This window comes from Rhamphochromis longiceps, linkage group LG7, assembly GCF_057381845.1.
Source record: "Rhamphochromis longiceps isolate RC_006_pf linkage group LG7, R_longiceps_female_GT1.1, whole genome shotgun sequence".
Classification (NCBI taxonomy): Eukaryota; Metazoa; Chordata; class Actinopteri; order Cichliformes; family Cichlidae; genus Rhamphochromis; species Rhamphochromis longiceps.
This window is the reverse complement of record NC_140563.1, coordinates 50,570,750-50,597,685: the sequence shown is the minus strand read 5'-3', so window position 1 is coordinate 50,597,685 and position 26,936 is coordinate 50,570,750. Positions and strand designations below refer to the sequence as shown.

At 39.4% G+C, this 26,936-nt stretch overlaps 2 protein-coding genes and 1 long non-coding RNA gene across 5 annotated transcripts; all 3 read left to right on the top strand.

Moving 5' to 3' along the window:
* Positions 1-2,691, top strand: gsdf (gonadal somatic cell derived factor). 2 transcript variants are annotated; one of them, XM_085414139.1, is made up of 5 exons: positions 1-190; positions 662-819; positions 929-1,015; positions 1,105-1,238; positions 1,888-2,691. In XM_085414139.1, the coding sequence occupies exons 1-5, from the start codon at positions 81-83 to the stop codon at positions 2,035-2,037; spliced, it is 639 nt and encodes a 212-aa protein (XP_085270265.1). In that variant the 5' UTR covers positions 1-80; the 3' UTR covers positions 2,038-2,691. The 2 variants fall into 2 exon arrangements, with proteins under 2 accessions (XP_085270265.1, XP_085270264.1); XM_085414138.1 differs by having other exon boundaries at positions 58-190; positions 938-1,015.
* Positions 2,692-3,419: 728 nt separating this feature from the next.
* On the top strand, positions 3,420-7,668 carry LOC146666224 (uncharacterized). Its single transcript, XR_014912753.1, has 2 exons — positions 3,420-4,253; positions 4,464-7,668. It is a non-coding gene; the product is annotated as an uncharacterized LOC146666224 (long non-coding RNA).
* A 268-nt stretch (positions 7,669-7,936) lies between these two features.
* On the top strand, positions 7,937-26,838 carry aff1 (AF4/FMR2 family, member 1). 2 transcript variants are annotated; one of them, XM_085414136.1, is made up of 19 exons: positions 7,937-8,203; positions 12,601-12,721; positions 13,563-14,411; positions 16,298-16,339; positions 16,478-16,564; positions 17,213-17,246; positions 18,369-18,426; positions 18,860-19,001; positions 19,078-19,977; positions 20,068-20,156; positions 20,244-20,457; positions 20,579-20,673; positions 20,758-20,821; positions 20,917-21,053; positions 21,795-21,866; positions 22,198-22,291; positions 22,414-22,451; positions 22,546-22,760; positions 23,838-26,838. In XM_085414136.1, the coding sequence occupies exons 1-19, from the start codon at positions 8,187-8,189 to the stop codon at positions 23,957-23,959; spliced, it is 3,390 nt and encodes a 1,129-aa protein (XP_085270262.1). In that variant the 5' UTR covers positions 7,937-8,186; the 3' UTR covers positions 23,960-26,838. The 2 variants fall into 2 exon arrangements, with proteins under 2 accessions (XP_085270262.1, XP_085270263.1); XM_085414137.1 differs by lacking the exon at positions 7,937-8,203 and adding an exon at positions 8,246-8,475.
* Positions 26,839-26,936: the final 98 nt, after the last annotated feature.

The window sequence follows — 26,936 nt, the reverse complement described above, 5'->3', positions numbered from 1 at the left end:
GCTCCTATCTCCTCCTCCAACCAGACGTTCGAAACCAACCGCAGCCTTTGTCTGCAGCCAGTCTTACGTGTTCATCCACGATGGCCTTTGCATTCATTGTCATGACAATGCTTTTGGGCTCTTCCATGATGATGGCATTTGTCTTGGATCCATCCAGGAAAGAACCTGAAGCTGCTGTCTTAGGTCACAGGTCAGTATCAATACCAAATCAGAACCTCTGCAATAACCACACCACAATTTTGCGTGCCTATGTAGTTTTTGTTAGTAAAGCCATCTATTTGTATGATGTTTTAATTATGTTTTGGGAATGTTTCAAGGAAATCTTTCTCTATTGTTCAGAAATCAGAGTGAGCTGTGTGCTGATGCACATGCGGTGAGGTCACATGGGTTAAATAGTAAATTCAGTGTGTGATTCAGGGTCATGTTGCCCAAATGGTTTTCAGGGAGAGCTGCACAGAGACATAACAGACTGTTCTGTTCAAGCTACAGTAATGAAATCAATCACACTTGTCTCACTTCAGCCAAACATCTGCAAACCACTAGTCCACGAGGGTATTTGAGGGTATCTAGAAACCAACTACTTTTTCTTTTAATGCTGTAAAAACAACAAAGATTACTTTCTTTTATTTTTTTCCAACACAACATTGTACGTGATGTTCAGGTGCCAAGGTGAGTCATGGCAGTCCATCAAAAAGAACCTCCTTGGGGTTCTGAACTTGCAGACTGAGCCGCAGCTACCTGCCGGTGCACTGGACAGTGTCAGAGAGCAGTGGAACCGAACCTTCAGCATCATTTCTCACACAGCCAAGCATACTGCAAGTATGTGAAATCAAAAGATACACAGAAAAATGTACCACCCTCAACCTAGCGCTTAGTGGCAGTCAACTCTAAAGTCTTACAGTGCCTCTGTATCTCCTTCCAGCCCCAGCAGTCCCAGGCTACTCTGCATCAGCTGATAATCAAAACAGAGCGAGCCTGAACTGTTGCTCCATTGCCTCAGAGATCTTTATGAAAGGTGTGTAACAATACATTGTTATTTATGTGTAACAATAATACTGGTATGCAGCATTTTTCAGTACAGTAATCAAGTGTTTAATTTCCCAGATCTGGGCTGGGACAGCTGGGTGATCCAGCCCTTGAGTCTTACCTATGTTCAATGCGCAACCTGCAACTCTGCCATGACCACTGTGCAATGCCCACCATCCCAAGTAAATATCCAGGATGCCAACACACAGTTAGTTAACAAAGACATTATTACAAGAGAATAATTCACTGATTTATATGTTTTTGACTCACATTTACATCCATAGATATTTATATGTTGTGCTTTAGTCCCCCAAAAAACAAAACCTGGCATAGGAAATTCTCAGAGGTGTGTGGGAACAGCACGATGCTTAGATTTATGATGTACTTTGTTATTTTCTACTATGCTGCCTAAGAACAGCACGTATCTTACCTTGGTGTGCTCTGGAGGTGAAACAGCTGCATGTAGATAAGCACGTGTACTTCTTCTTCCTGCCAACATAAATGAACTTGACCAAAAACAAGCCAAGGCATTCCACAAAGTTCATCGACCAGAAAAAGCGTGACAGCAGGAGAGTATTGTGGAAACAGAACAGTAAATAAAAATCAAAACTAGAAGCTGAAGTGTTTGTTATTTTGTTTAAATCATTTCTATTTAAACAAAATAAAAATGTAAATCATTTCTTGACACCTTGCTTTATTTGGTGTGGAGCAGAGCAAGTCCTGCACACTCTAAATGTTTATGGGGGTTTTTTTTTCACTGAAATATGACAACAATACAATTTTTAAAATGCTTAAGCGTCAGCTCTATAATCATGAAAATATGCACCGTGTCTGATTCCTGCTCTCTTTATCTTTTCCCAGGACCAGGTGCCATGCTGTCAGCCCATCTCCCATGAAGTGGTGCCCATTGTCTATATGGATGAATCCAGCACCATTGTCATTTCCTCCATGCAGCTGACCCGCAGCTGTGGCTGTGGGCTGGGCAACTCTGAGGATCCTGGCAAGGAGTAGGCTGTCTTGAGTGTGTGGTATGAACCGTTTGGCTTTTATACACACATAAAAAGAACAAAAAATCATATCCACAATTCTGTTCTCATACAAACGCTGCTTTTGTAGGTTGTCTTTCCCTTTTAAAATAGAAAGTGCATTCAGCACTGGCTCCAGAAACCAAAGCAAGTCTGGGCTTTCCATTAAAACAGGAGTTTTGGAAAGCTGGACAATTATTGTTCAACTGATTTAACAGTAATTACACAATCTTTATGTCTTTGTCTGTAAACGTTGAACCAAAGAAAGCTCCAGCCAACACATGTATGGTAAATCCTCACAGTCTGTCTTTAAATAAATCTCATGTGGACAGGCTACTATTAATAGCTGTTAACTATTACTGAGAAGAAATGTTCCCTGAAGAAATGTAAGACTTGAGCCAGACCCTCTCACAAGAGGATCAGGCTCTACTCTTAAAGCAGATCGTCTCTGATATGTCATCTTCACAGATTATGTTTCATGCTCACAAGATAAATTTAGCAATCTATTAATTTCTCTGGGACATGGGCATGACTTTCCATTGGTTATACTCTATATTTTCATGTTTCAACTGAGGAAAAAGAAAAACAATTTTGGCCCACAAACCCAAAAACTGCAACTTTAAAAGTTCGTAATTAAACTATTTACTGGTGATATGACTGACATGCTTTAACAGAGGAGAACAAACAATCTTCTGTTCACATTTAATTTTCATTCTGATTTGTCATATGTATATAAATTCTGCCAGTTGCAACAGTTCAAAATTCAGATTCTTATTTTTGAGATTGGCTGCTTCAGTTTTATGTTTTTGTGGCGTAATTTACATTACATTATCTGACTGCTTTTATATACATTTACACGGAAGAATTCTTGTTTTTTTGTTTGTTTGTTTTCAAATGTATGCTTTTTTAATTAAGACTGGTGACAGCTCTTGGTTGTAATTTTATTTTGTTGTATACGGCTTATTTTACAAAATTACCACCATGTTTTAAGTAATGTTTCACAAGTGTAATACTGCTTACAGTGCTATACAATAAAGCAATTTAACATATTTAGATAAACCTTTTTTTTTTTTTACTGTGCTCAAGACATTGTTTTCCCATCTTAATCACTTGTACCATTCAATAAATTCTTGCTTATTCCAATAAAAGATTATAAATGATTGAAATCAGCTAATTTTTTTAATACTTCTCAGTTGCTATTGTGTAAGTATAATTCACAAATTAAACAAAATGCTTCACAATAAAACACAAGAAATACAAGTATAACATATCACAACAATGCATTGTAACAGTCACAATTGTGTGGTGTCTCTTTAAGACCACCCAAGTTAATGTTTAGTGATGTCACAAGTATGCGCCACTGCCCCCTGTAGAGTGTGTGAGAAGCGTGCTGGCACATGAACACATGGACTCAGATGGACCTCATATCTTTACCTCCTTAACTCAAAGTAACGTTACGAGTTGTATGAACACTGCTTGCTTCATGATAAGACAGCAGCCGTTCAACAGGGCCTTGTAAGGTTAGTGAATAGTGTGTTTATTAAAGGACAAGCTCTGTGGAATTCCCAGTACCAGTGTTGTTGTGGGCTGAGTGGTCCTCTCAACCACTGAATACAACCCACGTTACAGTATTCTTTATGTTATTCTCTGAACTGACATTTTTAAATAAAACTTTCCTTATACCAGCCCCTCGTGGCTTACTGCCAGCCACAGACTTGCTGTTAATTCAAGTGGGAGGGAAAAAGTAGATGATGAGGAAAAGTTGGCACAGTACTGTATAAAACTAGGTGTTGGTGTGAGGGAGAGCAACATGTTGCGTACTTCTGAGGAGCCTCTAATGTTTTTTTAGCTGCTGTACATGTAATCCTTTCCTGGCTGCAGTGAAATCCTTACATATAGTTCTAAGTTTAAAGTCTGTGAAGTTTCAGGTCTAGCTCAACATTGGCAGCTGCCTCGGTTTTTGATTAATGCTGGACAGAATGCCAGGACATATCGGCATATGGTTGTCTTTTGGCATACTGTGGCCACTTCTGCTGGCTGTCGGCGCAATTGAATGTTCAGAAAAAGAAACACTGATCAACCCGCTTCCCAGGAGGGTGATACAACCAAGTGACTGTTTAATGGAGTGTACTGGGATGACATACATCAAAAAATTGCAGCTTCAGGACAATCATAATATTCGGCTGTCAGACTCAACTGAAGGTAAGGAGACACAACATGACACCATCAACTCTGGGTTGGAGGCGTGCGGGGTGTTTGTTGCAAAATCAAATCTCAGGCTGTGTTCTGAAAATAATTCCTGAGAGACATCATCGCTAATTAAAGGGGTTCTGCTGCATCTATCTCCACCTGACTGACCTGTTTTATATTGCGCATGTGTATAGGCCTTCACAAACTAGTTTACTTTCCTAGGAGACCTCGGGGAATACTGTTGGCCTACTGACCTCAAGTGCAACATTGGTGAGAGCTTTTTGCATGCCTACGCGGTATTGCCTGTGGATATATCTGCTGTGGGACATGAGCAACTGGAGGTCAAAGCCACTGCTCCAGCTGCCACTACACTACACGCACATAACAGCCCTACAACAATCGCAGAGAGCTGCGGCCTTCGTTACGACGTCACACAGCATTTCAGCACACAGAACGCTGGGACATCGCTCTGCATCCAGGTTTCTACCCAGGAAGATGCTCTGGGGGACACGGTTCTTAAATGTCCTCCATATCTGGTCACCTTCTGGCAAAGAAGTCCAAATCAGCGCCAACAACAAAGTGCTGGATAAAATATCAGAGGTAGAGGTATCCAGATCTTTTAAGTAAAACCACCAATTAGGATATTAAATAATATGAAAGGTCCTGCATTTTTAGACATTTTAATGGAAGTATTAGATGCAAATGTACAGAATGAATAAAAAAAAAAGAACAGTCCCTTTGTCAGAAAGGAGATGGAGCTCTCTCTATAACTTATGGTGATTTTCTTTAAAAATTGGCATCGTTTGCTTTTCATTAATTTAAAGCTGCCACATACCCACAGGGGTTAGTATAAAATTGTCACACAGCTTGTTTTTTTTTATCTAGCTAATTTGATCATACCTGGAAGCTGGAAGTGTTACATTCTTATTGCTTATATAAACGCTTTAGACATTTTACTTTATTTGTTCTTTTCATACTTTGTATGTTAAAAGCTTACTTTCTAAGGTATCTAGTAAGTAAACCTTTCAGACTCATAGAATAGAATACAATGTTCACTATTTCCTTGTGAGCTATTTTGAAGCAACAAGTAACAAGTGTGTTTGGAAGTGGTTGTAATTTATACTTAAGTGGCCAACAGCAATAAGGAAAATCTATTGTGGGTCTCCAAGGTCCAATAATAAAATAGGGTATCAGAGATGCTAGTAATGGATGGTTATGCTTGGATTGTAATTCAGGGGTAAGGCTGGGGCAGAAAAGATTAATAACTGTAATTTCTCTATATTCTTAAGCAAGTTTAGATTTATTCTCTAGTGCTCTCAGTGTGCTTTTAAATCCCTTACCTGAGTGAACAGAAAATGAGAGTGAGGTCCACAAGTTCACTAAACTTGGAAAGCCATGTGAGTGATAGTAACGATATTATTTACTATTCTGACAAAATGCATTTAATGCACTTGCTATGATCAGTGAAGCTGTATACTACATTCTTTCAGAAATACGTGTTAAGATGATGATCAAGCATATGAGCATGATGACGTGGGTATTATGAACATTATATGGCACATATACTTGTATTATCCACAATAATATTCTTTTGATATATTTTTGGTTTATGTGACTTCAGTTGTAAGGGTGTTTCGTGGCACTTTGGCTAAAAGGAGCAGATGGGGAATGATTTTAGATGTGTCAAGCACTCTGAAACTTTCAGGGCAAACTTGTTGCTCTGCTGACTTACTGAAAGGCAAAAAGCTATGTAAATGTTCTCTCTAAATGAAGAATGCAATGATGTTAATGTTGTGTTATAAGGGTTGATAGTTTAATATTAAACCATTTCATTTTCCTTTCACTCTCACATCTTTATTGAGTTTAACTATTTAAGAAAGCTATGATAAGATGTGATTGTAAACATATTTTTGCTCTTTTTCCCACTTCCATTTTGTCTGTTTGTTTATTTTATTCAGTTGTTATGCATAAAATCCTCACAAACAAATATCTTATTGCATTTCATTACTACACAAGGACATAATATACTGCCACCTCCTGGGTATGGTGTAAACTAATGGAAGTACTGGAATTAAGTCCCGTTTACTGTGCATCCACTGGATGGCAGACTTCTTACAGGGTAGTACTGCACCAGAATTACAATCAGTATAAATAAATAATTTACTGCCATAAAAAAACTACAAGTAGGGTGAAACACCAGTTTCTCTGTGAAATGTTGAGCATTATTCCTGTCTTTTAACAAACACCATATTTCACATATTCCTCCAAAATGTGGACAAGAAAATCCACAAAGGTGCTTCAAGTAGGCTCCTGTTCCATTGCAGTTTTTGTGATCTGTCTCAAAATAATAATCAGTTGTTTAAAATAATTAGTGGAATTATTCCTAATGATCAAAATATATACTAAAAGATCCATTCCAACTGCATGTTTAAATGATAAGCCTAGTATAAAAGAAAATCTGTTTGAATTGACTAATCAATCACAGCGTTAGTTTGGTCATGACAAAAAGTCATCCTAAGCAAACCTTGGCAAATCTCAGTGCCAGAATACATCAGCTGATGGCTGAGCTGATACTCTTTAATACACAAAATTGGAAAATTTCATGTAGTCTGTCTACATTTACTGAACATCTGCAAGTGGTTTTGCAAACCACCCCATCCCAGCTCTCTTCTCTGCATAACATAATCAATGCCATATCTGTTGTTATTGATGTACTGTTTTGTATGGATTGAAGGGGTTTGGGTGGGCAGTGGGGGGAAACCTTTTTTCTGTTACAGTGTAGACACACTATTAAGCCTAAGCACTATTAAGGCTTAAATGAAGGAGGGTTTTTGTTGGTGTGCTCTGCTGGCAGGCGACCAGGGGCAGCATAACATAACCCTCCTATTGGGCCTCCAGACAGACCTTTCTCCGAAATGTCATGAAAGGTGTGACAAAGGTGAAGAGTGAGTCAGGACATTCTGCCTGTCTTAATCACCACCAACAAACAAATCACAAGAAAGTGTGAAAAGAAAAGAAAAAAAGGTATCTTGTGTGTTTAAAAGCCAGTCATACTTGCCTTTAAGCTGTCTGCTTTCTTACTGAGTCATTTTTTAAGTTCAATGGATACATATTGCCAAGAACAATTTATTCATGTGTCCCCTCAAATGATCTTATTTATGAATGGATATTAGTCAAATATATCAAACAGGACCACACAGGACAAAGGGGATGATTTCCCTAAATCAGATTTTTTAAATCTCTCTTTTTCCATTACATATAATCATGAGATCAAATGATTATTTGCTGTAGGGTTTTCAATACTAAAATTATGGCAAGAGCTCACTGTAAATAATAAATATTATAAAATAAAGCATTGTTTTTGTTTATGTACATTTTACATGTTTTGTTATATCATATTATAATAAAATTACTTACTTATTCTCTATCTTTTCTTGTTTTACGTAATCATTCTATTCATTCTATTCTTCAGGTACCGTCAACCAAGTTAAATCACGATGGAGCACGTAACGTAAATATAAACACAGGTGGCTGTACCATGTGTCTCAGGCAGGGGTAATTGTGAAAAGTTTGCGCAAACCCCTCTAAAGGAGAAAAAACGATTAATAATGTTGCCCCTATTGGACTCTTTCGACACATTTATTTTCGATATATACTTAGAAAAGCAAATCGACAGCTTTAGCAATCTTTTTTAACAAATTTGAGTGTATAAAACTGAGGTTGGTCCCCGGATGGCTAAGAAGAGTAGAACAATCCACTAGGCAGACAGAGTGGAAAGCCCAAACACGTAGTGGCAGCAGACAACTATTAAACAACGTCGTCCTGACAGTTTTCAAACTAACAACCCACCTTCACCGGTAAACAATGTGACCAAGTGAGAAGAAGACCTCGGCGAGGACTGTGAGAGACGCATGACAACCAACTTTGGTTGTTGTGAGACGCACCATGACATCTCAGCCGAGGTAGGCAGACACAGCCGACGCTAGCAGCTACTAGCTGAACGCTAGCTTCCCAGTCCGACCCGTCGGAGTAAGTTAATTAGTTGGATAAGGTCAGCCTGCTCGGTGGCAGCGCTCCGAAGGGTTTATCTGAGGCCAGGTTTAGCTTGAAACTTTGTTGAAATGTTAGAGTTAATTGTTATTTTGTTTACAGGTTAAACTAAAAGCCGTGCAGGGTTTTAGCTCTGTAAGCATTTCGAGGAAGAGGTGGAATCAGCTGGAAACTGCAGGGTCGTGTGAGTTTTAGCAGCTGGGTTAACGGGGCTTGTGTGTTTATAGCAGCTGTTTTGTGTTTTCAGACTGCACATTTTACGTTCATGTTTGGAGAAAACGTACCGCTTAATAACTCACGGATTATCAAACCTCAGCCGTCGTTTCTTAAAAACTTGGATTTAGTTGGAAAACAGCTGGAGTCGGAAGTATGTGGGCGTCCAAAGCTCTTAAAAAAACGCCGTGTATATATATGTGTGTGTGTGTGTGAGTGTGACTATATCTGCCGCGACCAGTTGTGGGTGAGGGGAGGGAGACGAGATAAAAGACACACTATTAAGGAAGAGCTTAATAATAACTGATGATGGAGTGCAAAATGCAGTGAGAGAATGAAAAGGGGTGAGTCTAGAAGAAATGCTCAGTGAATCATGGTAAGCCCCCAGCAGCCTAGGCCTATTGCAGCAAATCTAAGGGAGGGTCCAGGGTCACCCGATTTGCTCAAACTATAAACTTTATCAAAATGTTAAGTTTTAAACCTAATCTTAAAAGTATTGAGAGACAGGGAGTCTGTCTCCCAAACTCAGAGCTGGTTCCACGGAAGAGGGTCCTGAAAGCTGAAGGATTTGCATCCCATTTTACTTTTAAATATCCTGGGAACTACAAGCAAGTAGTCTATGAAAATGTTTGCTATGCCTTCTAAGGATACTGCCCTAGTGAAGCTTTTATAATGTATGAAAGCACTGGTCCCAGCACAGAACCCTGTGGAACGCCTTTTATATGATTCATTTATATGAACAAACTGTTTGATAGATTTGCTTCGAACCACTGCAGCACAGTACCTTTAATACCTGTGTCATGTTCTTATCTGTATAGTAAAATATTGTGGTCTATGGCAGTGAATGCTGCACTGAGGTCTAGCAGGGCAATCATAGAGAGGAGTCCACTGTTGCCACAAGATGAAGTGTAAATCCTGACTGCAACTCTTCAAATAAACCATTCCTCTGCAGATGACCATTTAGCTGGGGTTTTTTCCCCTTTCAATAATTTCTGAAATAAGAGGAATATTGTTGAATAGTCTGTAAATTGGCTGAGACAGCTGGGTTAAGTGAGTATTCAGTATCAGGTTGATGGGTTTTGAAATATATCTGCCCTGCTTGGCAGCTCAAGTTCTCTATATGTCCCAAGTCTCTTTATAGAGGTCATTAATCATTTCAAAACGGCAAGAGAAAGTTGTTCACTAATGTCGCAAGTACTGCCTATTTTGTAGAATAATTGATTTATCTAGAAAATAAAAGCCATGGGTTCATTCTTAAAGACAAAAGTGAAAAGCTAGACTTCTGCAGTGAAGGAATCCTTTGGTTCTGCTGGGGGCACTTCTGTTGGCAACCCCCGTGCCAATAGAAGTGATGTGATTGGCTTTTAAATTCACAAATCTCAAACCACTTATAATGACTTTGACGAAGGAATGATTTTAAAATGGGGAGACCTGTCGGTGACATCTTCCAATTACTTGATTTGTCTCACCAAAATTAAAAAGTGAATATAAAATCAATCTAAGAAATATATAACCATGAGTAGTAATCCTCTTCCCACATTTTTAGACAATACAGTAAGAAATAAGTAATCATTTTTTACCCTTTATTTATTTACCCTTTTTTTTTTCCAACCCCTCAGTTGTAAAAGGCTGATAAGGTATTGTTAACACACTGCTGGATGGGAGGGCAGGGGGCGGGGACCCTAAGTTTCTAAATGCAATAGGACCATACAGGAGCTCCAAATTCATACCATAGGTCTATCTACTAAAAATCTCAGGCAAGTTTGAGTCTCGGTGATCTTGACATCTAAACTTGAGGTCAAGATGACTTTTTCTGAGAACCTTGTGAATGCTATAAATCTAGAATTAGGCAAAAGTGCTTCAAAGGCAAAGCAGTGTGGTCAGTCATGGCACTGACTGTCAGCCATTTTCAACAAAGTTTCAAGATGTAATTTTACCTCATACTATCTTTGGAAACTTGAGTATCTTTGCCATAGAGGTGGCTCTGCATTCTCTTAAATTTGAGACAGATTAGAAGTATGTGTAACATTTGACAGGATAACTTGATAAAACTGAGTCGCTTTCTAGGTTGGATTGTTGTCTTTCTATATTTATCTGATTTGAGCCCTCAGATTTTGTGACCGCTGTCTCAAATTGATTTGAATTTGTGTTACCACTGACACTGCAAGATCTTTCATCGAACTGTGTATGTGTGCGTGTGCATGCATGTGTGCGTGTGCATGCATGTGTGCGTGTGCATGCATGTGTGCACGCGCGTGTGTGTACTGTAGGTGGAATTTGCGTCCTTTTGCCGTTTCAGTATCGGTACTGCTTTCTTGTGGGTAATTATGCAAGGTTGTTATTTTGCTGTTTTGTCCTGCAGTCACCTAGTTTGTGGTATTTTGTCTTCTGTGACTGGCATTTGTATGCTAGAGCTTTCTCATTCTTCTGTCTCCCAAATTCAAAGGAGTCAGCCAGACTCATAGTTGACATGATCCCACAGAGGGTTATCTGTATTTTATTTATTTATTTATTTTCTTTGACCCCCTCCACCCCCCTTGCTGTCAGTATGCTAAGGGACACGTCAAGTTCAGTCACTGCTAAACAGCCCTGGTCCCTCACATCTCTTATTTTCTGCCAGCTGGCTCCCTAGTTAGGTCTTTGTTGTTGTGGCCTTCGGCATCATTCAGCTGCCTGAGTGTCTACTCCCACAGTCTGACAGACTCCAAAACCCCTGTCTTGGACTGAAGACACTGGACATATAAACCTGGACACCGCAGTGTGGAGGGTTGACAGTGGTGCTGTCCTTGCTCCTGTCGCCTCATAACGAGGAGGTTTAGGGTTCAAACCTGCTTGCTGGCTGCAGTCTTTCTGTGTGGAGTCTGCATTCCCCCACCATGTTAGTTGAACTTGTGATTCTAAATCAGCTATAGGCTTGGAATATGCCAATTTATCTCTTCTGTGTTAGCACTGTGACCTGTCTCAGGTGTAACCCACCTGTCACCTTTTGACTGATGGAATATTCTAACTACATTCTCAAATCTAAGATGGATTAGCAGAAAAGAAAGTGTATAAAAAGACAGTTAATAGAATCTTTTTAATGGTAATTTTTATTGTAGATGTGCTATCAATAAAAATTAAATTCAAGTCTGTGGAAAACAGGCTCTGTTGTCTTTGATTATTCGGTATTTAACATTTCTGTATGCCTTTTACTTTCTATAAGATACTTGGGTTGTTTCACTTGTGCATCATTGTTATCACCATAGACAATCTTCAGAACAAAAGCTTTCATGACTGTTTTGAAAGACTAGCCTGTAATTTTAATATAATCAGCTGTATTGTTTACCCCTTACTGTTTCTGAGGAAGAGCCTGTTACTGGTTTGAGCTTTCAGAGGTGTTTGGCCTTATGCATTTGGCTTAGTCCCAAATTTTTGCTGCTCCACTTGTTGCCATGGAGGCATTCCACTGGGGCCGCTCTCAGCGAGGACGATAACACTGTTTTGGGAAGAAAACAGAAATTTCAAAAGGTACATTAAATGCTTAGTTTGCGTGAGTATATCCAAAGTATGTAGCATGTATTGATTTTCCTCGGAAATGCTTCCATTACACTGTTTTTCTACAGTATAATTTATTATTGTAAACAAGCTTTCTGCCAGTGACAGAATATCCAGACTATTAGTTATAATCATCTATTTTATGTCTGAAGAGCTGCATGTTATCTTTGGGGACTAGAAAGAACAGATGTGAATGTTTTTGGTGAATCCTCAGGGCACCTGTGAGTCCAATTACAAATGTCTGTTGATATGACGGATGGCACCTTCTCCCATTAGACCTTGTTGCTCTGCCTCTGGGGTAAATAAGAGTATGATATGATGCCCTAAAATTGCAGTCACTAAATTTTAGGATCTCTTAAGCCAAACCCAGTTTCAGCAATAATGTCAGAAAACAAATAAGGGCTGCATTACAGTCTTAAACCATTTAGTTAACCATGTCTCCATAGTTTGATGGTAAGCTTTCCATTTTATTGTCAATCTCTGTGTCTGGCTATTTTGTTAAGCTAGTATACTTGTAAAAGCAGTTCAGTTAACATCTGTCTTTCTTTGTAATCCTCTGCAGTGCACACGATGGAGAGAGGCACCTCCTTCGCCTCCGAGCATGGCAACAGAGGGTCCAAGAAGCCAGCCAAACCCAAGAACCTAAGCCTGAGAATGTACCCCTTTTTGGGGAGCCATACAAGGTAAAGCATGCACCTGCAAGTTTTAATTCTTGTGGTTATGTATAGCAAGGTTTTCTTTTTTTTTTTTTTTTTTTTCTTTTTTTTTTATATGTTAATGACTGCAACAGAGTGACATTGTGACAGTATGTGCAGAACAGGTTTAGGCAGTTTTTACATCGTGAATACAATATCTGGTGTATTTGATACGCATTTAAAGAGTCCTGCCAGATATTCCTTCTTTAGTCTTTGCATCCCAGTCTTTACCACTCTGTGGTCTCCTGGAAAGTGAACATTACTGATCATGCTAACTCACTATAAAGAGGATTTAAAAGAGTTTTTTCCATTGCCTTATTTTTAATTGATGGCTAATTGTAGCAACTTTTAGAAAACTATTGAATAAGAATAAAGTTTTGTTTTGTTTTTTTGGTTGTTTTTTTTTTCCGAATGTGAAAAGAGAAGGACTGTATGTAGCCTGATAAAAGCCAAGGCCTTGTGGTCAGCTTTTTATTTATTTTCATTCAAAATACTCCCTCTCCTGTATGGCTGAAGACTTTTTTTTTTTTTTTTTGAATATCTATTTGTTAATTTCCCTTTATTGGTTTGTATGTATTTGGGTGTGAGCACCTATGCAGCTTTTCTTAGTCCATTTTAGAGGATATCATATGCCAGGACTTTGGTGCCTGAGGGGTTTTGTGTTTGCTAGAACACAAAACCCCTCACTCTTTCACACTCAGCTGTGTATGGATTATGTTTGTGAACTAGACGCAACCAGACAGACTTTGAGTTTGGGGCAGTTATGTTTGGAAAAATGCTTTATAGGCTGAATATAGGCCTTCTATTAACATGTTGATCCTTTTTGTAGACAAACAAAGGAGATGAACTTTCCAATCGAATCCAGAGGATGCTGGGCAATTATGAAGATGTGGATACTCCCTCACCACTTTCCATTGAGATGATACCCACTCCCGCTTATGCAAACCTCTCACAGTCGGATCAGGGTCAGTTAAACACAGATAAATCAACCAAACCTCCAATTCAGAACCAGGTCCTTTCCATGTCCACACAAAGCCAGAAGGAGCCTTCTAGTAACTCCTTGCACCCCATGAGAGGAGTTACTACCACTTCCCCGACTCACCATGGACATTCATCCACTTTCTCAAAGCCACCTTTAAACCACAGTCAGGGCAGTCAGCTTAACCACTCAGCACATCATCAACAACAACAAAAGAAGAACGAAGTCTTCTCAGACCTCAGGGACCGTGCCAGTCTTTACCACGAAATGTCTGATCAGTCTGACGATGTTAAGCCGCTACCCTTCCTACATTCCAGTGACCATAATCACATGGACACGGACACTAAGGACACTGTTGATGAATATCAAGGGTCCACAGACCATGCCTCTGAGTCTTCCAGCAATGTAGATGTTTCCATATTGAAAATTAAACAATCCCCTAAGGATGTATCACTGCCTGAAGCTAACAAAACTAACGCACTACCCTCCCAGACGTTTCCTCTCCTGTTGTCATCTAAGCAGCCCAGTGTGGTCATGACCCAGAAGCCAACAGCATACGTGCGGCCCATGGATGGGCAGGACCAGTTGGTCACAGAGTCACCTGAGCTAAAGCCTTCACCAGAACCATATGCACCACTGCCAGAGTTGATAGGCAAGTCTGACCTGGGTAAAACAAAGAAAGCGCCACAATTTTTGGAGGTGAGTTAATTGTCTTAGATATTACAGCTTAGCAACTGTGAAATGTGCAGGGTTTTTTTGAGTAAAATAACAATGACAAAGTACTTTAATTTATTTGAAAAAACACAAATGGAATGCATTTATAGCACTTTATCCAATTTTGCCTCCTATACTCTTGTTACTAACTGCTAGCAGTGGGCTACCATGTTGCTAGCCCAACTGTCAAAACTTTGTTGGGGTTAAGGGTTAACAACACTCTCTCTTCCAGAACAACAATGCCTAAACAAGTTGATGATGGTGCTATGATAAATGCACTTTTCGGGATGCATTATAAATAATAAATAGGTTTGAGTGTATCGAGCCAGGAGAAGGTTAACTTGGCATAGATGCCACACAGCCAGTAAAAGTTAAGCTTTTTTTTTTTTTTGCCTTATCACTTGTACCTGTGTAAAGCAAACAAGATGAAACCTACCAGTTAGCGATAGAAAGAACAAGGTTATTTGTTTTTCACTCTCAATGCCAAGCTAAGATTTCTAGTTCATTCATTCATCATCAAGTGGTAATGTTGCCAGAAAACAAATGTCAAAGTATTAATTTAAAAGAAAAGTCAGAAATGGTAGTAAAAGATGAAAGAAAAAAAAAAGTCTTACCATTTCAAGGTTAGCTACTGCCACTTAAAGCTATTCATTCTGTCAAGCTTGTGATATTAAGCCCACAACAGTCCAGAGCTGGAGGGAATTTGGTTTTGTTAATAATGTGCATTATTACAAATACAGTTGTATTACTGGCAAATTATCTTTAATGTCTCCACAATTTGCGGTGATTCTACTTGATTGTTCACTACGTTGAAAACATCTTGTTCGTTTTTTTGTTTTTTGAGAATTTGGCAGAACTCCAGCTGAACTCTATTCATCTGTTCTCTATCACACGCACAAACATACACCCAACCCTTGCACCTGCACTGCTCCGCACCTCCCCCTTACCCTCCTGCAGCAGCAAATCTGTGTGAATAAGCTGCTGTATTTGCTGCTGGGACAAATCCAGTGCAAGATAACTTCGCAGTGACTCACTTGGATTTCTTACTAACGCCTCATCTGTATACGGCTATAGATGTCTTATGAACTGTTCTGTTGTTAGAAACACAATGTAATCACTGTTTCATTTTACAATCGGATGAGTTCTACATTATTTATCACAAGAGTATGGAAACTCCTGAAAACGATGCGTCTTGAAAGTTTACTGTGTAAATATTACATAATGTCTTTTGAGCACGTGCTCATGTCTTTCTCAGGTGGACAGTATGATGTTGCAAGCAGTCTGTGTTTTGTGACCTGTGATAAATTCACCCCTAGGCTCAGCAGAACAATAAATGAGCTTTGTCACCAACTTGCATAACTGCTCTGGGGCCCATTCAGTCTGACCTTATCTCAAACACTATCCATTCAGAAGGAAAAACTGGGAGAGACTCCTGAAAACAAACAGAAATGTACCATGTGGACTTATGTGTTTGTAGTATTTATCTAATGTAGCCTGATATAGAGTATTGACAGTTGTTGCTTATTTTAAATGTTTAATCAGAAACACACACCTCAACCTACTGTTTAGTCAAATGTCATACATACAAAATACGATTTTCCACCCTCTTATGCAGAAGTCTTTCTGTATCTAGCACAGAGATGAAATTCTTTTTTTTCTTATTATCTTATAACAATATTAATTACTATTACTTTTGAAAACTATACAATTTTCAGTGCTGATGAGGGACAGCTATTGCATTATCGCTGTCTCTTGGCTATAAATTTTGGAATTAATGATGTGAGATGTTGAAGACAGATTTGCTGATCTTTATTTTGTTTAAAGATCTTTGGGTACTTTCAGAAATGAATACGTTTTGTTTTTCTCCGTAGACAAAGACAGATGAAGCTCAATGTGTGGAGGACATCTTAAGGGTAAAAATACCTGCTTGCGTTCTTATTTTCAATTCAAAGGCAAAGGATGAAATTAACAAATGTGTTGGGACTCCAGTGAGAGTGTATGCAGCATGCATTACACTACAATAAATATCCCTTTGTTTTTTCTCTCTATAGGAAATGGCTCATGCTTGGCCACCTCTCCTAAAAACTATATGCACACCAAGCACAGATGAGCCCCCCAAGTCCCCTTTCCTAGCCAAGGTAAAAAATCTGATTTTATGTTTCACGTGTCTATATAAGTGCAGGGGTCTTGGTTGCCTCATTATTTCCTTCTGTCAAACTTGAAATTATTGAGCAGAGGTCAGTCACTGTAGGAGACAGAATAAATCTTAATTCTTCTAAGGTGCTATAAAGTATTTTGTATCTTATAGTCTTCAATGAAGTCCAGATTGGCCAAGTTATTTTCTTTTAAACTATAGTCGTGCAAAAGCTCCCTCAAATTTTGACAAATTCACATCAAGTACTGTGGTGTGACTGAGTCACACGCTGGCAATAAGTCCATGCAGCTGTGCAGTGGCCTTAGACATTAGGAGATAATTTACACATCACTTTTATGCTTCCCCAAGGATGGATATTTTTGTCTTTCACTAGTGTCAGCCATAGGTCAACTTCTCAGTTACACAAGTCAAGTTAGATTACATCTGTGATTAAATTAGCTTTGCTTTTGTGTTTCTCAGAATAATCTTTTCATGACCGCTAAAATCAGCACAAGAAAGCTTTAAAAGCTGTAACATAGGTCTTGTTGCTAAAGCGTTTATCAGTTGAGCCTAAACGTGGGCATAAATGTGCAGATATAGATCAAGTACGACCTTGATTAACACTAGCATGTTTCTTTATCTGTCTTTACAGGAAGCAAAGCATGCCTCTTCATGTCCAGGACAGAGTGAGTGAAGCGAAGAAGTATTCAGTCATAGATCAAGCAACCTTAGTTAGAAATGCTGTATTCTATACTATCTTGAAAAATCGGCAGTGAATGCAAAGCAGGTGCTAGTCTGTTATGTTTGTGGTTGATGGTGGTAGCAGGCGACTCTGTCATGTGATCTATTAAACAGGCTCTGTTCTGTGGCCACAGATCTGAGAAACCACCCACAGTTTTATTTCATCTTATCTAAATGAGAGAAGTAGTGAATGGTGTTTTACTTCTTAGTTTCCACTTAGTATTGTTTTCACTATGATGCCTTTCATTTAAGCAACAGCTCTGACCTATCAAGGCATGGATGGAGGACCTGTGAGGGTCTACTATTGTGTCTGGCACTTGAACATTGGCATCAAGTCCCTTGGGGTCCGGTGGTTTGAGGTTGCTCAGTTAGAGTGGGATCTGGAGAGCTTGATGACTGCATCATTGCCTTGCACCCTTTGTAATGTTCCTAAAGCGGTTTCTGAGCTGTTTTACAGTGTAGTCTGGCATATGGTAATGCAGGAGTAGGCTCCTGCCTGGAGAGTGCCATGCGCATGTACACCCTGCTTTGGGTAGTTTGTAGATGTCAGTGTATAAATGCTTAAATGGTAGGAATCCCAGGACAACAGGGCATGATCAGTATCATTTATGTAACATTTCTGGATATCAGTGGATTTTTCCATCAACTTTTTTACATGAAATGAATTAAGTACAACTCTGGTGCTCTCTCAAAGATGGAAAAATGTTCTATAGGGAAAGTGAGTGGAGGCAGTGTATTAAGTCTTCCTTTAGCTAGACATATTGGTTAAATGTCACCAACTTTCAGGTCCTACTGGCAAAGGCGGATGTGCAGTTACTCAGTAACTCCCAGTGACTCCCAGCTGTTGAAGTACCTGCCATCAAATATGGGGGGGGGGGTGCCGTGTTTTACCAACACAAGTTAAAAGTACACACATCCCAACGATCCATATAGTGCATGAATTCCATGATATGAGACATAACCTTTAAAATCCAAACTCTGCCAGTAGATTTCAGTGCAAAGGCTTAAAACCACTTTAAACTTCTGTTGTTTATTTTGTTGTACTAATTCTTGTTTACTTTTTCCAGGAAACCATGACTCCTCACCTCCTGAGTCATCTCATCCCAGCCAACAGATGTCCTCATCGTAAGTGCCGTGGCAGTTAGCTGAAATGTAAATTGCCAGCCAAAGAACCATGCTAAACTCAAAAGGAAATCACTGGTTTTCTCCTATTTATTGAATTATTTTTCTAAACAGACTTCACTTGCATCACTCCATATTTAAGTAGTCCTATTTAATTTAAATATTATTATTATTATTACTATTACTACTACTACAAAGGGGAAAAAGCAGCAAACAAAAATTGTTAATTGCTGAAGTGGTTTATTATCAAAAAAGTAGCAGATTAATTTAAACAACTAATGATTTAATTCAGTCTTTGTGGCTTTAAATTTATTTTAAAACGGTGCACTTATCGAATTGTTTATCTCATCAATTATTTTTCTGGTACATATTTGCCGAATGTATTAACTAGCGAAAAACTGAATATTGATCCGGTGTTTGTGTGTTTTTGATGAAGTTCATTTGAAGGGGCACATTCCAGCGGGGTAGAGTCTATGAGCTCCAGTGAATCGGAGAGTAGCTCGGGATCAGATTCGGAGAGTGAAAACTCTACTGTGGAGCCACCTCAGCCCCCAGCTGGCACCTCAATTAAAACTGCGGTAACCGTTCACTTTTATATGTACATGTACAGAATCTTTATGTTCGTCCTTTTCTGAAATCAACTTGTGTTTGCAGGCTGACGCCCCAGCAGTGAGCCATGAGGACTGGCAGTTGGGAAACTGGATCAGGTCCAGCCAACCAAATTCTGGCAGTGAAAGTCAAAGCGCGGTACTTGTTCCTGAGAACACATCTCATAAAGAACAACAGTTCACTCAAGACTTCAAACACTCCAGCGTTCAAGTGGTTGACTCTACTGGGGAGTCTCAGCCTCAGCTTTCTTCTCACCACACAGACAGCACCGCAGTTTCTCAGCAAAGCAGTGAAAGCTCTCAGGACAACTGTTGTCTGCAAAGTCGCCAAAAATCTCTCTCTGCTAATGTGAACAGCTCAAAGAAATTCTCAAAATCGGTGAAAGGAGGTTGTCCAGACCGCACTGATGCAGCAACCCCTGTGAAATGTGAGGAAGCGGTAACAGCTCAAACAAAATACCCGTGTTTCACAGATAGACCCAAGGTAAAGACGAAAGTAGGACACTGCAAAAAAAGTAAGGAAGGCAGTAATGGTAAAAGAGACATTAAAAGGACTAAACTCAGTTCACAGCATTTTCCTAACTCCTGCCCCGCCCAAAGCCCTGTTCAGCCTGCCCCACCAGTCAGCATCAGTTGTAGCAAATCCAACACAGAGACCATCTCCCAGACGGGCACCAAGATGCCTCACAAAACGACCCACAAGCACTTAAAGAAGCCTGGGCGTATTGCCAAGGCTTCTCTGGACCTCGAGAGGACTCCCAGATCCCTAATGGTGAAGATAGAGCTAAGTCTGCTCTCAAGAGTGCCCCAGACCTCTGGCATTCACCAAGGAATTCCCAGCACTGCAAAACAATCTGCACCGGTCACAGATCCAGATAAAGTAGGCGGTGGTACTTCTGCAACACACAGCCACACTAAAACCAGCAGGAAGAGTAAACCACAAAATGTGAGAAGCACGAGGTTTGGTGCTCTTCTAGTAAACATACATGTGCACGGAAAGTTTTTATTTTATTGCCTGGTTTGTCCTCTTCTCTAGGCTGAGGTAGACAACAAAGGTCTTCCCAGGAAGAAACAGAAGCTGGAAAACAAGAACGCTTCATTGACAAAAGTTTCTGTGAAACTGAAGTAGGTCCCCTAAATTGGTCAGATCTTTATCATTTAACCATCTTACACTGTACCTTGAACCGTCCTCAATGATCTTGTCACCTGTAGGTGTTCAAGCAGTCTAGCAGAGGCCCAGCAGCGGAAGAAGGCCAAGAAAGATTGTCAGCACCCTGAACCATCTGAAGATGCTGCTAAAAAGTCAAAGCTTCACAAGAGCCAGGTGAAAACACAAGAATCGAGTAAGAAAACAGAAAAGAAAAAGGTGTCTCATAAACACAAGAAGAGCAATGGAAAATCCACAGAGCACCCAAAGTCTGAAACGGTAATTATCCTTCTTTTCCTTTAACCAGTAATTTGATTAAGTGATTTCTAATTTAATCAGAAAACTTGGCTCTTAATAAGCAGAATTCAAATTTTAACCAAGATGTGCCCTGCAATCCTAGAATAAGTCCCCAAAGGTCAGCTTTGCTGTAACATCATCATCACAGCCCCTCAGCGAAGCTGTGGCTAACAGATCCTTGCTCAAATTTGAAGAGAAGTAAGATTCATTGCTTGTAATGTCAGCTAATATCCTGCTTATGCATTTTTGGTGCTCCTCTCACACTAGTACATTATCTCACAGACAACATCCAGTGAAACATTACATAAAAGAGGCCAAAAGACTAAAGCATAAAGCAGATGCAGAGGTAGGTTTTCTTTAACTTGATTTTATAAAGTTTTATCCAGTTCAGAGTCATACAACTAACTAATGACCAATATGTACATGTTTCTCTCTCCGTAGTCGGATAAGCTCAGTAAAGCTTTCAACTACCTTGATGCTGCCATGTTCTTTGTTGAGAGTGGCATTGCCATGGAAAAAGATCCACAGACGTTGTTGTCTTCCTACACAATGTTTGCAGAGACTGTGGAACTCCTCAAGTACGAAACTGCATGTATCAGAGCTTGTTTGCACTATTATAACTTTTGTTGTTGTAATGGCAAAGCTACAGAGTAAAAGTGCTCCAGGTTTTGGATACATTTAACAGTTCTGATAAGTTTATTCTGAAATGTTAACATTTTAAATGGAGCCTGTCTGATATAGGAATTTTATCTGATATAGGGTTTGAACAAAGCTGCAACACACGGTCCTGTTGTGGGCAAACTATGTAACAATGTAACAGTGTAACTCTTTTTAAAAATTAGATTTATCCACTGTTATAATCAGCTACATAAAACATAGATAAATGACTGATATCAGCCAGTAATGTGAGATCACAAGTAAGTTGGACTCTAAATACTTTCAAAGTAAATAATTTTTAATGTGATGCAGAAGCGGTCTATCATAGTGTGATATAAAATTGTAATGTTCCAATGAGAGCCTTATAGAAAAACAAAAGCATCTTATAACGCTGTTTTAGTTAGCACAGTAAAAATTGCCTGTAATAAGCCTGACACCAGGATAGATTCATGAGTGAATTAATAGTGGAAGCAGACGCATGCCTGTAAATCATGTTGCCAAGTACAGAGCAGGGAAAATGTGCCTTTTAACTTTCAAGACACTCAAGCAAGTAATTTATATTTCTCTAGAAGAAGACAAACATTTGTCACAGTGTATCTATGGTATTTGTATTTTGGTTCTGAGTTTGATCCATGACTTGATCTGATTTTCTAATTTCACAGGTTTGTGCTGAAACTTAAAAACTCAGTGGACCTTTCTGCTCCACCCCCAGAGAAAGACTTTCTAGTTTTATGGTAAGGTTTGAATCATGATTAATGTGCTGTTTTCTCCATTTATTACAATGTCTGAGACCCTATTAACCTGTGAAGGTTTGTCTTGATGCCTCCTCATGTAACGTTAGTTCAGGAAGTTAGGCTGTATCACTGGAAACTGACTGATATGTAGCAGCATAAAGTTCTTATTAAACAATTCCTCACATGTCTAAATATGTTGTCAAAGAAAGCGTAAGCAAATAGAAATAAGAAATTAGGAGTTGTAGAATAGATGGATGATAATATTCACTATTATTCTGTTGTTTGTTTGTAGTCATGTGACCTATAAGTAACAGTCATGTGTGTCCTGTAGTTTGAAGTGCCAGTCTCTCCTGCATATGGCCATGTTTCGACACAAACACAAAGCTGCACTAAAGTATTCAAAGACCCTCACTGAACACTTCAGTGTAAGTATTTAAAGGAGATGGCTTGTAATGGCAGATTGCCTTATTACTTGTAGAAAATGGCATTGATGTATGAGCACAGGAGCTGGTCAATATTTGTTTTGCTGATTAAATTTCTCTTACAGAGCTCTGCTCAGGCAACACACAATCCTCAAACATCTAGGCAAGTCATTTTCTTTCTATATTACAGTAGCGAGTGCATTGCTCTCAACTGTGTAAAGACATTCTGTATTTTTTTTTTAACAATTCTCCTTTAGAGTGGGAGACAACCTGTCCACCTGCCTGCCATCTCCAGCCACCACCTCAGGTCCTAGCTCTAACCACAGTGCCAGTGGGTTGGTTGTGGGCAGTACTGTGGCAGTTCCTCAAGCCATTGAACAAATGACTTTCACCTATGTCAACATCACATCATTGTTTTTGAGTGCTCATGACAACTGGGAGCAGGCAGAAGAGTTGGCACGTAAAGGCAGCGGTAAGAACAAAGGAAAAGAGACCAAAGGTTAAAGAAGGTTAAAACGACCTGGAAAGCTTAGTGAATGTTTGTAGTGTGGAGGGACTTAAAGACATTGGTTGTGCTTTTCTAACCACACAGGACACTTTAATTATTGTGCTTTAATAATGATGCAAATAGTCACTTGTCGGATGTTCATAAGCAATTAATCTGTTGATTTTATAAACTCCACTAGGTTTACAAGAAACATTTTATCAATCATAATGCGCCATCACCAAAGGCAAAGGATGCAAAGTTGGTCAGCCAGTAAAATTTAGTTGTGTGCAGCTGCAGTGAGAAGGGTTTTCCCCTCATAGCTGGCATCTGCTTGACAAGGATTTAGGACATAACAAAAAATTGTATTTTTTATTTGCAGTTTATGCATAGGAAATTGTGTGCGAAACTAAGGTAATATTGAGAGAAACTGCAAAGTAAAGATGACAAACTAAGGAAATATTGAAAGATCCAGTTGTTTTGCTTGCCCTGTTGCTTTGCTGTTCCTGTGGGCAGCCGACATTCTCAGTATGCATCACTGACTAACTTGTACCGTGCTACATCACATTTATTTTAAAAAAACAAACAAACAAACAAACAAAACGAATTAACAAATTAAAATTGTTTGACTGATTTGTTTTTGGCAGCACGGTGGTTAGCACTGTTGCCGCACAGCAAGAAGGTCCTGAGTTCAATTCCACCATCAGGCCGGGGTCTTCCTGTGTGGAGTTTGCATGTTCTCCCCGTGTTTGCGTGGGTTCTCTCCGGGTACTCCGGCTTCCTCCCACCGTCCAAAGACATGCAGCTTGTGGGGATAGGTTAATTGGATAATCCAAATTGCCACTAGGTGTGAATGTTGGTGCGACTGGTTGTCTGTCCCTGTGTGTTGGTCCTGCGACAGACTGGTGACCTGTCCAGGGTGTACCCCGCCTCTTGCCCTATGACAGCTGGGATAGGCTCCAGCGCCCCCCCGCGACCCTGAAAAGGATGAGCGGAAGCGAATGGATGGATGGACTTGTTTTTGTTTGTGGAGCTTTACCGTGCTTTTGTTTCCATGTGTTTCAGGTATGTTGGCAGAGCTGGACACTGTTATGGGGCCCTTAAACCTGTCTTCAGATATGACCTCCATGGTCCGCTACACAAGACAAGGTGTTTACTGGCTGAGGCTGGACAGCCAAAAGGTATGACACCGAAGGCCTGTGAACCTTCAAGCTGCCTCTCACTGCCTTAAAATCACGTTGGTATGTTTACCCTGATCACAACCTCAGCTTACCCTCAGGCTTGTGCCATTTTTGGCATGGACATTGACTAATCTCGTCAACAGTATCGATGCGGATGCATGCTCTAAAGGCTAGATTTTGGATTCCCCATCAAGAAGACGACACACACTGATGCTCTTGTTCTTCCTGTCGCCTTGTTTTCCTGACACTTTAAAAAACATGGACGTATGCTGAAAACCACACCTTCAGATGATGTCAGAAAATACTTACAAATCGGGGCTTAGTGGCATTTGAATGGAAGCACATCGGATATTTTTGAAAATGGACTTTGGTCCTACTTGGCTGATAAACACAGTTGTGGTGGAAGTACTCACAAAGGTGTTACTTTTTTATGCTGATTATGCCAACTTTTGTTATTGATGTCAGGAAACGCAGCACTTAAATGATATTTAGTCTCAACTTTTCCTGGTTGATTTTATTTCATATCTGTTTCATTCTGAAAGTTAAACTTAGGCTTTTGTATTTTGATTTTTTTTTTTTCTGCTAAAGACCATGAAGTGTGTTGCAGAAGTGCCAGATGGTTACATTAAATTGGCATTTAATTTATTCATTTTAAATCCTCCATATTGGAATCTGTTTTCTGTTGTTTCAAATTGGCTTTGTCAGATTGACAACACAGTGCAGGTGCAATAAGAAGGCTAAATGATGAGCACATGCATTAATCACAATCAGATGAATGAAGGTATGTTGGGGTACAACTAACATATGAACAAAGCTGAGAGGCAGAGTTGGAAAAACCTTTATTTCAGAGGGGCTGTATCTGCACAGGCATTTTCAGAAGCCATTGTGTATCAGGTGCAAGTGTAGTCTTGTTGATTTCAAGCTATAAACATTTCATTTTGTGTCTTACCTTTCTGCTCCTGTGAGGAATGCTGTTTTTGTGTGAATGATGATTGGGAAGTACCTGACTCACTGGTGAATCGTGTTTAATGGTTTTTGGAATAATGGTGAAGTTGTGGTATGAGGTGATCTGGCTGCAGGACCGTTTAATTGTAGTGCCTAATTTGTTAGACCAAAGCAGACTTCATTTTATTCCTGTCATCAAGTCAAAGAAGATTGCACTTTTGGCCTCCTCGTGGAAACTATAGCGTTCAAGTGTCAAATAAAAGCAACGCACACGTTGAGTTTCTGGTCCCTGTGATCATTCCTGCTGTCCATGCTGGCTGTGAAAAGGTACACAATTCACAGTGCTCTTCTTGTGTAACCAAATTCTTGCTTGTGACTCTACAGACGTACTGTAGTTGCACATGGTTGGCACAGACAACCAGGTATGAAAATATCTTGCAACCTGATCTCATCTCAATTTGTGCAGTTATGAGGTGCAGCTGGCCAAACATGGTACATCCTCAGGACAAAGGAAGCACAGTGCTACTGTTATACCACTGCTAATGCCTAAAGCTTTTGTTGAGCTTGCTTAAAAGAACAGGAAGGTAGAGTCAGGTGACCTGGCTGAAATCGGTCATTACAAGCCAATACGGTCAGATTCAGTGGACACGTCACTGCTTTTAACTTGTATTTTTCCTTATATGCTCTTGATGCAGATCAAATGTAAACACAGGTCACTGGATCTGCTTCCAGAGATGCGGCTGAACAGAAAAAGGGAATTTTGAATAAAAAGATCAGATTGAGTTTGGCTTGCAAAAGCATTTTTATGCAAAATGAGGACTGTGGATTTTGTCCCCTAACACTTTCATTTTTATTGCTTCATGAACAGAAAGAAACATTTCAATATCCAGTGATCATTTCCATGCATGCAAAATGTGAACCTGGCCTTTAACCAAAGGCGTGTCTTCAAGTCCTTGTGTAAACAAAAGAAAAAGGTCTTTCTTTGGCTGTGATGGTGGATGTAGTGGTTCACTTTGAGCCTGTTTGTCAGTCTGTGTTGCCTTTAAACTAGATTGTTGTAGTCATTAACAAAGGTGATGCTATTTAATGTTTCCTTCAGTTTTTGCACCAGTAAGCTTGATCTGTGTTCCCACACTTTGGTTGGCAAACTTTAACTTAATCAGTGGGAAACTATGGCTTACTAATGAGAGTTTTGAGTATTTTGTACTTAATTTCAGAGCATTATTGTGCAGAAGGGCTGTTTCCAAGACCAACGTGACTGTGTTAGTCGTTATTGTTTACTCCAAGTTTGGCTCTCAGCAATACAGTTTGGGTTGGTAACATTGGTTACACAAGTTTTATTTGGGGGGGGTTTCCTACACAGGGAGGGGGATACAGAAATGATCAGTGAGTAATTATTGAAGCAGAAAAAGAAACTTTGGTTTAGACTAGTGCCATATGTGCCACTGGGTTTTGGAAGTTTCACTTTTTAAATTGGTCGTTTCGGTGTAGTTACAAGATTTAAATAAGGGCTGAAAAACGATCAAAGTATTCTGAATTTTATTTTCTCATAAATAAAATTATTATTCTTTGTACGTAAGGACCACTGGTGCCATGGAATGTGGGATTACATTTTATGTACAGATCCTCAGCAGTTTCTTACCTTGGATGCCTCCATGAATGGAAACTGCAAAATTTGTCATTCAGGATTTATAAATTGTGCAACTTTATCGGTTTTCTGAATTCCTGGGTTCTTGTACTTTCTCATCTGTGGCTTTATTCTCATTATCTTTGGTTGTTGGTGCTTCATTTATGAGTTGCTCCGCAACAGATTTGTCCAAATGATTATTTACTGGAAACATGTCTAAAAAGGGTTTTTGAAGGATGTTTGTTTTTCATTTTGTAAAATATGTTTAAAAATAAAATAAAATAAAATTTTTGTGTTGCAGTGTACAGACATGAATAAACACTGGAAATAAAAACACGGTTGTTTGTTTTATTTTAAAAAAAAAAAAGAGAATAATTTGGCACTTTGCTATAAAATCTGCAAAACAGCAAC

Bases quoted from the DNA above. Each gene is read 5' to 3' on its own strand.
- gsdf (XM_085414139.1), top strand. From the start codon at position 81: ATGGCCTTTGCATTCATTGTCATGACAATGCTTTTGGGCTCTTCCATG. The intron at 820-928 runs GTATGTGAAATC...TTCCAGCCCCAG, and splicing joins CACAGCCAAGCATACTGCAA to CAGTCCCAGGCTACTCTGCA. The intron at 1,016-1,104 runs GTGTGTAACAAT...TTAATTTCCCAG, and splicing joins CTCAGAGATCTTTATGAAAG to ATCTGGGCTGGGACAGCTGG.
- aff1 (XM_085414136.1), top strand. The intron at 16,565-17,212 runs GTAAAAAATCTG...CTGTCTTTACAG, and splicing joins AGTCCCCTTTCCTAGCCAAG to GAAGCAAAGCATGCCTCTTC. The intron at 19,978-20,067 runs GTGAGAAGCACG...CCTCTTCTCTAG, and splicing joins GGAAGAGTAAACCACAAAAT to GCTGAGGTAGACAACAAAGG.